Source organism: Notothenia rossii (genome assembly GCF_949606895.1).
Source record: "Notothenia rossii genome assembly, chromosome: 5".
In the NCBI taxonomy this organism is placed as follows: Eukaryota; Metazoa; Chordata; class Actinopteri; order Perciformes; family Nototheniidae; genus Notothenia; species Notothenia rossii.
The window spans coordinates 12,952,029-12,965,790 of record NC_136903.1 but is presented as its reverse complement, the minus strand read 5'-3'; the positions used below and the strand labels follow the sequence as shown (position 1 = coordinate 12,965,790).

At 42.0% G+C, this 13,762-nt stretch overlaps 1 protein-coding gene across 1 annotated transcript; it reads right to left on the bottom strand.

The window, feature by feature from the left end:
• Positions 1-120: 120 nt before the first annotated feature.
• Positions 121-12,744, bottom strand: LOC307039234 (netrin-4-like). Its single transcript, XM_079681100.1, has 11 exons — positions 12,689-12,744; positions 10,206-11,706; positions 9,434-9,984; positions 6,886-7,158; positions 5,881-6,007; positions 5,451-5,639; positions 4,056-4,263; positions 3,802-3,914; positions 3,605-3,673; positions 2,758-2,931; positions 121-1,624 (listed from the first exon to the last, which is right to left on the bottom strand). Exons 2-11 carry the CDS (start codon positions 10,264-10,266, stop codon positions 1,482-1,484), a joined length of 1,908 nt encoding a protein of 635 aa, XP_079537226.1. The 5' UTR covers positions 10,267-11,706; positions 12,689-12,744; the 3' UTR covers positions 121-1,481.
• Positions 12,745-13,762: the final 1,018 nt, after the last annotated feature.

Sequence of the window (13,762 nt, the reverse complement as noted above, 5' to 3'; positions counted from 1 at the left end):
ACATCACCAGTCAGCCACTTGTACTCATACAAATATTACAGTAAGTTACCTCAAGATTTTCTTGTCTTGTGCTTAATTGTAAGTCGTCATGGAAAGTAAACAAACTTTTTCCCAGAAGCATTAAGAATGAGCACACTGATGTGTTATTTATGCAGCTTAGAGGACAAAAATAAGAACATATAATAAACAGGAAGAGCATTAAAAATATCACATAACAGCAAAGTACATTCACGCCCCCTGAATCACCACTTTGTTCTTTACAAGGAAATCTCCAGCCCATTTCTCTTATTTTGGTAAGGTCTTTGGGACAAGGACACGGGCGTTGATGTCATGTTTGAGGAATGCTTCATGTCTCCTCACAGAGTTTGTCCTTCTCCTTGGAGACAGCGGACCCGACCTATTCTTAACTGGGCCTGGCTCAAAAAATGGCCTGTGGACTCTGCATCCGATGAACTGTGATGTCAATGAATACCCAGGCTTTTAATACACATTGATCTAGGAGCAGAGGAAGTCACAGGAGGAGAAATGCTTAAAGAGTGTGTGTTCTCTTTCTCACACACACACATTGGTTCAGATAGGGTTCAGAGAGTCCATCTGAAGTGAATCCTCAAATGGTAAGTAGGAGAGGAGAAAATCCTCACAGAATCAAGTCTGACTGAAGCAACCTGACAATCACACACTCTCGTAAGCGAACCTGCTGAGAGGGCAAACTAAATCCAGAGTGTTAGCCGGCTGCATGTACTCCAGACAGGAGAGGGTGGAGCGCAGTGTGTGTCGCTCTTGTCAGACAGCAGTCGGGCAAGTTTGCCAGAGCAGAGCGGCTCAGATTAAGCCGCCTGATTCCTTTAATGTTTTTCCATCCTCTCCCCTCATCCAGGATTTACTTGTTCTGACCTGCACAGTCCCAGACTCCTGCCAAGGACATCGAGCACATCCACACACAATCTGGTGTTGACTTCATTCATGATTTATCGCCAATAACAGTGAGGCGACAAAAATAATTCAGTCCGCTCCTTTGCAAGATATCAGAGTAAACAGCTCTAAATTGAATTGATACAGGAGGGCATGACTGACTCATCAATTCTGACAGCAACACTGGCCCGGAAATAAAGTGAGTAATTGAGTTTTTAACACGCTTACTGTTAATTAAATAACCTGGAAAAATATAATACAGTAATAAAACACATTGTCTTTGTTAAGGTGAAAGTCTTTATGGCTTGCTTTGTTCTCTTTGACTCTTAGGTGACTGTAGTCGAGGTATGTGCTGATTTACCACAGGCACTTTGGCGTTGTAGCTGTTTCTCGGGGCTTTGAACTCCCCTTTAGAAACAGAAGAAACTGTGAAACCCCCTGTAGTAGGCATGGGGTTTTGTTTGCTTTCTATTTAGTGTCAAAGTAATGCCTAATAGGAACAGTCCCTCTGTTCATTCTGCACACCGTATGTCGCAGATTATCCTCACTGTCTCCATCCCGCTGCAGTTCTACCGACGGCCGCAGTATTTTCCGAGGATGTGGAGGATTTTGCGTCCCAGGGTTGCTTTCCACGGTTTAACCAAGCTCTTTGTGTTGATCATCAGTCGGCCCGTCTTCCAGTCCTCATGACCAGCCACTACATACTCAGAATCTGGAGGAGAGACAGAGTATGAGCTTTATTGAGCTTTAACTAAGATACACTGAACAGTAGGGATGTAACGATACCATCACGGTACGATAACATCGCGATAAAAAGTCCACGATACGATATTTATTGCGATATTGAAAAATAAAAGGGAAAACAATGTGAATTTTTTTTTAACTTAAATTATTTTTCTTTATTAAATAATAAATCTGATTCGTACAGCATTTTAGTAGGATAGTAGTATTTTAAAGTGTCAACAATATAATAATCAGACCCTGCAATAGAATAAATCAAGTTTCATTTTAGTTTTTTTTTCATGTCCACATTTCCAGGTAGAAGCTGGGATGTTTGGGCGTTTACAATATACCCTGCTGTGGAAAAAACTCTCTTGCTTGGTACTGATGTTGCTGAGACAGAGAGATATGCTTTGGCCATGGGGGACAGCAGTGGGTAAAACTGTGCATTGTCTCTCCACCACTTCAAATCAATACCGTTTTTGCCCAGAAAGTGAGGCTTATTGACAGGGCGAGATATAAATATACTGTTGGTACTTGTCAATGTCTCTAGGTATGTACATGTAGCCCTGTAAATACGATGTCCTTTTGTGTTCTCTGTTGTTTTATGTTCATGTTGTAACCTACTTGCTGCCATGTTGGACAGGTCTCCCTTGAAAAAGAGATCGATGATCTCAATGTTAATGTTAAATCTGGTTAAATAAAGATTTTTTTTTTTTAAATCGCGGTAGATTTTGTCAGTCTCACGACAGTATTGAGACATTTATTTACCACGATATTCGATATATCGTTACATCCCTACTGAACAGGAGAAAAATCACATTGTGCGAAAAGAGGGCACAACATTGTAAAACTATTTAAACAAACGGTTAAACACTTTGCTGATGTGGATGGCTTGGATATAGTTGCCAGAAATGATTATTGTGAAAGTGTTAGATGTGAAATAGTCTCATAAGGGAGAGGTGGCTCTAATCTTTAAACTGTAATTGTCCAATCTAAATGAGTGATGCAAGGACGTTGGCACCCGTTCAAACCCTCGATGAGCATAGACAAAGGTCCTCTATTCAGCACAAAGCTTCTGCATTCTGAGCAAAAAGTGTTTTATCGGAAGTGGCTGCAGCTGACCTGGGTTGAGGAGGGGACAGGTACAGCCGTGGGTGGTCCAGGACTCAGGGTAGAGCGTGACGGTTCCCCTCTGGAGCTTCATCTGAGGGTTCTGGTACAAGACCTTCTTGACCTTGACCTCCACCTCTGCATGGGAGCCTTTATCGTGAGCAGACATTACCTTCACCACCAGGACTGTCAAGACAAAAACAAATAAATAAATGGGCAGTCTAACAAGTACGAAATATCATTTTCACTCAATTGTACACTTCCAAATCAGTTTATTAGTCATAAGGAGCGCTGCCGACATTTTTCTACTTTGGTCGTGGAGACTGCTGATTTTTGACAGCCTGCACATTTTAGATAAGAGGCATTAAAAAGGAAGTAAGTCTGGTAGATTCAAAGGAAAATTTGAACTAGAGTTGCAACATAAGAGTTGTATGATCCAGCATTGATCACGCAACAAATTTTGACCTTGAGAAGAAACGCATAATTTTTCTAGCTTTAAATAAAAGGTTCCCTGAATAGTTTGCAAACAACTACCAATATAAATCAATGTTTCTGTGATTGGATCAATAAGGACGAGATAATGTAGACTGTAAACAAGAAGTGGACGTAGATAAAGGGATTTTGGTTTTTTAGCTACCTTCATGTTGCTACCTTGAAGCCTCTAGGTTGGTATTCTGTTATCGTCTGTTTTTTTAGAACTGACAGTGGCACTGAATGCTAAACAATACAAATATAAAATTAAACATTTATTTTAGATACATTTTGGGGGTTTTAAACAACCAGACTCATATGTTGAAAGGTCTCACCCACCTTCCCCCGTCTAAATTCTTAATTATTTCCTTTGTCATATAGCACATACCATAGTCATACTCCGCAGCACAGAAGAGTTTAGGGCTGCCCAGGGTGACTTCCACACACTCGCATTTCTCTGTAAAAATGACACATGATTAATGAGATCATCATAATGTATGGATTTGAAGATCAAAGCAGCTGCATTGTGTCTGGGTGGGCTGATGAGTATGCTGTGCATTACGTGTGATTTGACCTGTGACTCACCAGAGTGGTGCAGTGCAGAGAAAAGCTCCTCTACCCTAAAGAGTGCCGTCTCACTGTTATTGCTGCTGTGTCCCATGTGGCCGGTGGCTGTATAGAAGACCTCCACATCTGAGCTGTGCCGCAGAGGTAAAACCAGTCAGAGGCAGGGCTCCACTCAGTGTTAAACATCCAGAATGCACTCCACCTCTACACCATACATCGATTAATCCAAGTACAAATACATATGGATATGGTATTAAAGTCTTGGTTCTCACCCAGGAATGCAGTCCCCGGTGTAGGGGTCACAATCCCCCGTGCAGTCACATGGACGGCAGCCGTATTCATGGAGCCCCCAGTATCCCAGCATGCAGCTGTCACAGCGTGGGCCTCCGACACCGGGCTTACAAGTGCACTCCCCGCTGCTAGGGTTACACAGAGTCCTACCTCCAGAGAGGACGGAGCCCACAGGGTGGCAGGAGCAGGCTGCAGAGGAGAACAATAGCATGTTAACATTTCATTTGTGGGTCAAAACATGCGTCTCCTTTTCTGGCACTCTGTGCGAGCTTCCATGTGTGTAAAGGATGAGCCTACTTGAAAGCACAAACACACTCAGAGTGTACACAGTGAACTCCCATGGCAACTGTTTTTTTTTTGGATTTAGAAGATAGTTGAGAACATTTCACCAATAAAATAAACTTGCAGTTACAGGGAGTAATAAAGGTGTGCAATAAGGGGGCAGTCTGAATTGAAACCCTCTCCTTCTCATTATCCTCTTTTTATGTGCATGTTATACAATTTTCGTTATACATTAACAGAGGGATGCATGGTAACAGAGTTGTAATATCGACACAAAAATGTACAATACTTTGTGACGGACACCAAGCAACCTTTTATTTTGTTTGTAGAACTGGACATCAGCTCATTGTTAGCGGTTTGCTAACTCTATAAAATGTGTCCAATAAAGGACACCCATTCAGATAACTTAGTAAATCTATTGATTTTTAGGCAAAAAGAAAAAAGGTAATTCTTTCCATTATGGATTAACTACATCTACCCATTCTTCAGGTTAACTGTATTTTATAATCCTCCTGTTGCAAGCAGCAAGCTGCAAGTGTCTATTTAACATGCTTTCAGCAGCTGCAGCAAAAACAAACAGTAAATCACTCCCACTCCACGCTGTCCGGCCTGCCGCCTGATGGTCCCTTGTGATGACAGATTGATTTTGTTACAGACTTGCTTCATCTGTTTCCAAAAACGGCTTGTTTGTTCTTAAAAATGCTTCGGCATGCCTGGTGGGGGGAAAGGGCAAGAATGGGAGAAATGTGCTCGCATGGTCCATGGGAAATTCCTCCATTGTTTGCAATTACAGTCACATTCCAAGACAGTGCGGTCGCCGTCATTCCTGCTTAGGAGCGCAATAGAGTCATCTTACGATCTCATCACTGGGAAGGCAGTGACTCAGAAAGGTGCCGGGGGAAAATGCCCTTATCAAGAGATAAATCTGCTTTAATCTGAAGGGTCAAAAGAAAAATCAAATCTCCATTACTGCCCTCAAAATATCAAAGGCTCCCCCTCTTAATTGGAATTCTCTGCTGGCATTCATCCAGAAGAGTTATGCTTTAAGGAGGAAAAAAGGCTACACTCTGAAGAAAAAGATTTAAGGGCCATACCTTTGCAGGAGTCAGGGGCCGTTTTTGGTTGGCTGGGGTCTCTAAAGAAGCCCTTCGCACAGTTCTGGCAGTGCCGGCCCTCTGTGTTGTGGCGGCAGTCGTCACACACCCCCCCACTGCGCCGTCCTGTAGCCAACCACAATCCCCGACTGAAGTGACAGCTCTTGGCCTGGCCGTAACACTTGCACTCTAGGAAGAGATGGATATGTTTAATTAAACACACATGGATGTTTTTCTTTGCTTGGCGGACCTCTCCAAGCCCCGGATATCAATGATAACTTTTACATGGGCTTACATTAAAGATAGAGGCTCTGTTATGCATGAGTGTCTAAAAGGCAACCTCTGATTTATGAGTCTAAATTCATCTTGGAGATACGTCTACATGCTGTGTTTCCTACTCTGCATTTTACTCTCCGGCCCCATCACTCACTCTGGCACTCGTGCGGTGTCCCTGTGATGCCGTTGGCAGCCTGCCAGGGCTGGTCATTGTAGAGCGGGGCGCAGCGCTCGCAGTGCTGCCCGGCCGTGTTGTGTCTGCACACACACTTGCCATGGACCTGCCAGGAAAACAACACACAGAAACATGGTTATTTCATTGTATCTGCACCCAACTATTCACATAGTGTTTTTAATGTGCTTCAGAGACACTGCCTAAAGAGTATTGCAACATACTTTACACCGTCTCATATTTTACTGTATTCTTTGGGATTCAAGAGTTTTCAATGTGTTTTTCTTTAACTGTCAATTCTTTGAGGTGTTTTTTACTCTGGGCAGGTTGGATGGTTAATCATGAGTCTTTCATCAGCCTCTAAATGAATATATAGTTGTGATAAGCTTTTAAAAACATTTAAGCTTGACATGGATCTGACTGATTTTGATTCATTTTTGTGTCTATAGTCAGCATTACTATTTTCATTGAGCCTGATTTCCTGAAGCCTTGCCCCTAATGTGATGTGCGTAATACTTCTTAAGTGTTTCAACATACCAACATTTATAGTTAACATGTCTACACTCCATTAAACTGTGTTGGAATTAAACTAGTGCTTCTATTTTCCATTTACAGTAAAGAGACTAACTCGACCGAGACTTTGGTTGTTTAAGCATTATCCTGAATACCATAATTAAGGTTTCCACATCCTTAAATCCCTGTAATGGTAGGTAAAGCCGGGGCCTGATATCCAGGCTTCACTGCAGCCTCCAGCTTCAGTGGCACATACCAGCACACAGCTGAGTAACAAGGGAGTGGTGGGAACAAAACCCTTAACCCTGGACTCGCAATCTCACCACATAAACAAATCAAATGGAGACAAAATGAAACCCCCGACGGACGTCAGGGTAGCAAAATATCTCGGTAAGTTTCAACAACAGACCAGCAGGTTGAGTTTGGTGCACCTGCTGGCTGTATTTTCAAATAATCCAGCTGACAATCGCTCACCATGTTGTTGGTCTTCTGTTTAGTGGGTTGGTAGCCCTCGGCTGGTACACAGTGGTCAGCATGTCCATTGCAAAGACAACTGCCTTTGACAATAAAATCATAGATGGCATAGTGGTCTGTGGGGAGGAGGGCGGCTCCAGGGTGTTTGGCCTGGCAGGGACACTGCTGGCGCTGCAGCAGGCGGACGCGCAGGTTGGTGATCATGAGCTGGTCCTGGGCGGCGGGTCCATACGGGTCCACCGAGTCCCAGGGAGACAGCGCTCTGTAGATTACCTGGGGATTAAAGCAAAGACAAAACTCAAAATCTGTTTTACTCCACTTGTTCAAGCCTCTCTAACATGTGAAACAGCTGACCTTAGAGACACTGACAGACCATGACAGACCATGACTAAACACAAAGTATGTCAGTTTCTCTTTTTTCTCCGCCTGCATAATAAAAAACAGGCATCAATCTGGTTCGCCTTGCATGCTTATAAAAAAAAAAATGCTCTTCTAAGAAAATCAGGCTCGCTCCAAACCAAACATTGACAAATGGTTCTTGTTCTATCTTTTTAAGTTTAGATGAATTTGATCTTTCAGATACGTCCTCTCCGTCTGTTTATGAAAATATGCACATGACCCCTTTGTCGCAACATCAGGAATGAAAAAACTGTCAGATACACAATAAAGATTGAGTTAGGAATGTTAAAGGATTCAAATCGAAAGTAGAAAGCAAATGTGGATATGTATAAATACATCAGTATGGACAAACCATGTACTCAATACCTCCGGTTTAATATAAATAATCTCAGCAGTCCTGTGTTTCAGTAGAAAAGAAAACTGTTTTTAAGAATTAAAAACCAATAGCTTTTTATCCTTAATTTATATTATTAAATTGAACTGTGACATATAACAGTAAGTCAGTGCCACCATTAGTCCATGTATACATCCTACATTGTTTGAATTATACACAAGAGACACACTTCTGCAATAGCACAAACTCATGTTGTATAATGACATCATATGGTTAGTGGTACCTACAGATGTAAACAACAAGATTTACTGTAGCTAAAATAACTGCAAATTACCAATCTGAATGTGTATCATTCAGCTCATTACTGCAAGCAGAGAGTTAAAGCTAAGTATACGATGTCTGAAGGGTTACTTCATGTCAAACTCTACATTTTCACACAACATTTTGTGATGTCTTTGTCTGTTGTGCAACAGAGACACTAATTATAAAAAGGCTTACACAAGAGAGCTGACATACTGTAGCAAGACACATACTTGATGCAAACACACTGCAATTATGAGATCAGTCAAAGCCATACACAGTACAGCATTCATTCAGACGTTCAACCAGAACCTCCCAGCGTGGTCTGAGGCTCTTTGGAGCAAAACAAATCTTTAGTATCCAGTGAGAGTCTCGCTTTTAGACCATCTGTGGTGGTACAGCAGTGTCAAAAATGCATTAGAGGTAAAGATGAATTTATCTTATAGCCTTGCATATCAAAAGAGTTTGTGGCTTAAAGAACGGGCCTAACAAAAGAACGTATCAGAGGAGGTCAGTTTATAAAGCTAGTGTTTGTTCAGTGCTGTGTGATATCAGATTAAAGTAAATCGATGTGGCAATAAATTGACAACAAGAGCAAGGCAGATGGTGAGTGTTGTTGCTGAGAAGTGCTGAGGGAATCTCTGGCAGCATTTTCAGTGAGGTCACTTTCAGATATCAGGAAGAACCTCACAATCCAGTATTGAGTGACCGCATCCTGCTCACACAGAGGTGACCTATAAATGGCCCCTGACCTAAGTGTATTAATGGAGTCTTAATTCAGTTAAGATTATGGCTGGGAAGTCATTCTTCTGTATATTGTCGTAGACAAACCTTTTGTGGAAATAAATTCTGGCAATATGATCATAGTTTGTTTTGACAATGCTGCTAATTTCAAATAACAACAATCAACATAAATCAAGTTTTCTTTTTGTGAATGTGGAGAGCTTTTTCTCTGATGTAATGTGTAACAGTGGGACTCGCAATAAACATCACTTTGATTATTCACTCAAACATTGGAAATAAATGTAGAAGCAATATTCATTTCAGTCATTCAAAGTATATCTAACGGATCAGACACCATTGTCTACTGCAAGTCATCCCCTAAACATAATTTGCCAGTGAACTGTTATATAAATTATTCGATTGTTAAATAACTCTGCATTCTTACTTTATAATGCATTTGAAAAAGTGATGGATTTTGGGATGGAAATACCACCAACAGGTCAGATTTGCATCCTAACTTTAAAGTAAAGATGTGAGGGAGTGTAATTTTCCAGCTCCTTTTCCCCCCTGAGCTGTCAAAAGCACTTAAGCAGGCAGGACATAGTTCATCATAGTTTGTTTCCAGTGAAGTGATGTACCTATTACTCTGTAAAACAACATGTTTTTTGTTATTGCTTTCTACTTTTTATGTTACGTGCAGCAGTAGTATGTATTTTTGTATGGCCCCCCGCCATACCCCTCTCATTCTCACTGTCACACCACTTTCCAATCCATGCAATGTGCAGCACTCACCTCTCCTCTGGTGCAAGGGAATGCTCCTGAATACTTGGAGGTGCAAGTTGCTCCACTCTCCCCTACTGACGACCCCTCTGCCAGGCCAAACACCTCCTCGCAGTCACTGGCAAAGTACCTGAGGGCCCTCCACGTGTGCCCATGGTCTTGGGATCGCTCCAGCACCATGGCAGCGGGGCGGGGGGAGCGGAACACCAGGATGAGATGGGTGAGGAGGAATTCCGTCTCCAGATCCAGCTGGAGCATCTCCTCCTTCACCCCCTCTGCAGACTGCCACCAGGTGTCCGGGAAGCGGAACGAGGAGTCGCTCATGGCGGAGGGAGGGTGCGCCTGGCCGGGGATGGCGGAGTTGCACTTGCTACATTTTGCTGGCGAGCATGACTCCCTGCTCCGGGGGGAGGCAGTATCTCTGTATGCACAGTAGGGCTCCGAGGAGTTGGAGCCGCACACCGACTGGGTGCTCAGGACTCTGCCCTGCGCCAAGCTGCCCATGCGCGGGTTACAGGCTCGGCCGGAGCAGCGGCTCTCCACAGCTTTTGATTTAGACACTTCTGTAAGGGGAAAAGAGACGTTCAATAGAGTAACATTTGAGTCAGGTTAAAGACAATTACTGTTGAACATATGTTGCGATGTTCAGTTCGCGCTTTCCTCAACTCCCTTTCTTGCTCATATGATGCTGTTAGGCACGTGGATACAACTTTTCCCAGATTAGAACGGGCAATGCTTGTTTTTAACACATTCAGAAAGTGCGTGCGTAAAGTCTCAAACTCACCGGCTGGCAGAGGAGAGGATGCGCACATCGGGAAAATGACAAGTAAAGTCCACAGTCTCATCCTGGAGAGGTTGTTGTACTTTCACACAAAATCACCTGTCGTGTAAGAAGACGTACTCAACAGCTTGATCCAAAGATATCCAGTCGTTAATAATCCAACATGTTCCTTTTCGATAAATATCTACTGCCAAACGCTTACGGAAGTAAAACAAACTCAGCAGAATTGAGCTTTCATCTCTCTTTCATGGTGTTGAAACGCCTCGTTAGATTTAACTGCAGTCATTACACTCAAATTATTTCAGCCCAAGCACTTCAGGGTTCAATTTGCTGTGGCTACTTCATTGACATTTGGGAATATGAAGAGGTTAGCACCGCCTTCCTCCTCTTGTCTTCTCCCAGACCCCGCCCACACTGGTTCCCCAAATTCAAAAAAGGAGCAATATGCAAACTTTTAAAGACTTCTTTGCATACAATACATGCAGTTTAAAGTGGATGTTTTGATTATGATAATGATGTGTAAACACTTTGTCATCACCCTCAACAAAATGATCATTTTAATTAGCCTCAAACTAATACATGTATTTATAATAAGCCTTTTTAACACCAGAACATTGTTAACTTGTATTCTTTCTCAATCCATAATGATAAAGTTGGTTGTTGTCATATTTAAAGTAGAAAATCACTGGTTTAAAACAATAAGGGAGACATTTAGATTGCCTCCACAAACCACCCAGGCTCTTGAGTGCTGACCGACAAGTATGTGATTGTGATGCATTCCTGCCACATTTCACTTATTTCTAACTGCTACTCATTAACCTCGCTTTACCTGCCCTGTCAAACAGACAGCAGCCCGAGACCTGAGGGGTCGCACAACCCTTGACCCCAATAATCATCAGGTTGCACACCATTTTTTTTTTAAACTCAAAAAGTGACATCACCTCATTGTGTCAAAAGAGATGTATGAAGAAGAAAGAAAAGGTCATTTGATACAACAGGTAGTTTGCCAGTGGCTTACCACAATTTGATACCATGTAAAAACTTTAGAGCGTAGACATCTAAAGACAGGACAGGCTGAGTGAAGATGAAAAGGGAAAGGTGTCCCTGAGAATATGCATCACCTCTGAATACATGAGGTCAGGAGTAATCTGTTCTCACATGTGAACATGGCCTGTCACATGTATCATCTTCTCATATGTGTGTGTATATGTTAAAGTAGGAGAAGGGGGGGCTTCCTCAGTCTCCTCCCTGAGGCGTCCCGGATCAGGACATTCCTTGAATACTGCTAGTCCCGTCAGTGACGGCCTGTTCTGTTCCAAACAGGGTTCACGTCTGTATGTCTTTAGATTTGCATGGGCTATTTTGGTTGTCTCCAGATGATCCGCCGGGGCAAAGGTCTTTGTACATCACTTGCATGTTTTTAGATCCTAAAATCCCAGGAGTCACCGTGAAAAATGCTGCAGAGGAAGGATGTCTAATCTCAGCCAGTCTGTGGTGTATTCCCCTGGCAGGATGAAAGCAACACACATGACAAACAAATTCCTTAACTCTCTTTAAGACCAGCTGTTCTTCATTTTGCACTGCTTCACCTCTTGAATTCTACTGAGCTGAATCACAGAAGGATATTTTGGGAAATACCTTTATTCGCTTTAGTGATAAGAAGATATACAGCCAGCATGGGATTAGGTTAGTTTAGCACAAAGGCTGATACCAGTGGGAAAACGTTGCGCTGTCCATTAGTAATAAAATCAACTAAAAAACAACTCTAAAACTAACTGATTAACACAATTATAACTTGTTTGTTTAATCCATACATATAGAATATTATAAAATGTGCCTAAACCTTTTTTGTTGTTGCACACCCTCACTTTCAGGATTCCTGTCAGCTGAGAAAACAGGAGGTTACTGCAACCAGCAAACAAAAAGGCCTATACTAATATTATAATCATATTAGCATTATATTAAGCGTCTTTGAGTTGTAGAAAAGCGCTATATAAATATAATTTATTATTATTATTATACCTAACCCCCCCAGAAAACGCCAATGTGTTGTACTCACACTTCAGATTTTGTATAACTAAACAAGTAAGATACTGTATGTAGCATCTAATACGTGAGATTTTGAAGAGCTTGAAGGTGGATTTTGTTACTTTACAATACCAGGCTAGCTAATTCCTGTCTTTTTGCTAAGCTAAGCTAACAGGCTGCTGGTTGTAGCTTCATATTTACATTAAACATCAAATTCTCAGCAAGAAAAATAATAAACATATTATCCAAACTGTAATTTAACTATTCCATTTAAGGAGAAATTACTGTTCTCTTTGTCAATAAAAAAAACGAGTTATTGCCATAATCATATTCAATGCTTGGACAAGCCGAGGCGTATGAACATTTGAATAATGCCAAACATTACAGTACAGTCAGAGGGGATCATTAAATACCAAATGGAAACATGGGATGAAACAACTACTCTCATGTTAAATTACCTTTATGCCTGCCTGTCTACAGTCTGCTGCTGGACCTCAGTGGTGCTGCTGGGGCCTCGACATCTAATGGCCCAATAAGATGACTGACAAGGGTCCAGTGCTGCTTTATTTCCAGACTGTAAAAGGATATCCCCCCCCTCCCAATGCTGCCATGTCACCCAGTACCTTCAGCTCACTGAACCGTCTCAACCCTTGTAACTAATGTGTCTACTCTCCTGTAAAAGCCAGACAAAAAGCCAGACACGCTGCAGGCGAGGCGAGGATGGTAGGTGCCTTGCCCACAGGCTATAGGCAATAAACAGCGGGCTCCAAACACCTTCTGTCACTATATTTATTTCTCTTTGCTTCCATTTCTATGACGTTTATCATTGCTATCTGTCTGCTTGTTTCTAGTCATAACATTCAGCTCGCCCTCATTTTATCAGACAGTTTCATCTGAAATTACACCAAAGTGAAAAAGGATCTGCGGTATGTAAATATTTGTCCAAAAATGCAACCCTTTCCATGATGTAACTTATCTGGCAGCAACAGTTGGGTATTTATATTATACAATTACAGTAGAAAGTCTCTTGATACAACTTACCTCGAGTAAATGCCTCAACACACATTCCCCTCACCCCCTCCACCGACACTTCTGGAAGTTTATGCTCTATATTTTATGTCACCTTTTGACACGCTCGCTTATTGCACAGGAAAGACTCACCAGATGACTGAGCACAAGCCTGGGTTTTAAAGTGGACACAGAAACAAAGGAGGAGTGGGAGTTTCACCTTCACGAAGCACAGGCAGGGGGATGTGCCCCACTTTTATGTTTTAGTGTTATGAGAGTGGTAACGGAAAACCCACAGAGGGCGAACTGTACTTGTGTCACTAACATATGGCATGAATAAAAGCAACCCAAAAAAAAAACATACAGTATTACAGACCAAGAGGAAGAGTGTCAGGTTGTTATCATTGTACAAACTACAGGTGTGCGTTATTAGTTTGTATCTGACAGGTGAGCACTGAAATACTGCCAAACAGGTGGACATTTCTAATATCAAAGATCACATTTTAATGTTTTTTTTTTTTTTT

Coding starts and splice junctions, on each gene's coding strand:
- LOC307039234 (XM_079681100.1), bottom strand. CDS start 10,266: ATGAGACTGTGGACTTTACTTGTCATTTTCCCGATGTGCGCATCCTCT. Junction 3,915..4,055: donor ACCGGGGACTGCATTCCTGG/GTGAGAACCAAG, acceptor TCTGCGGCACAG/CTCAGATGTGGAGGTCTTCT. Junction 2,932..3,604: donor TGCTGCGGAGTATGACTATG/GTATGTGCTATA, acceptor TTGTCTTGACAG/TCCTGGTGGTGAAGGTAATG.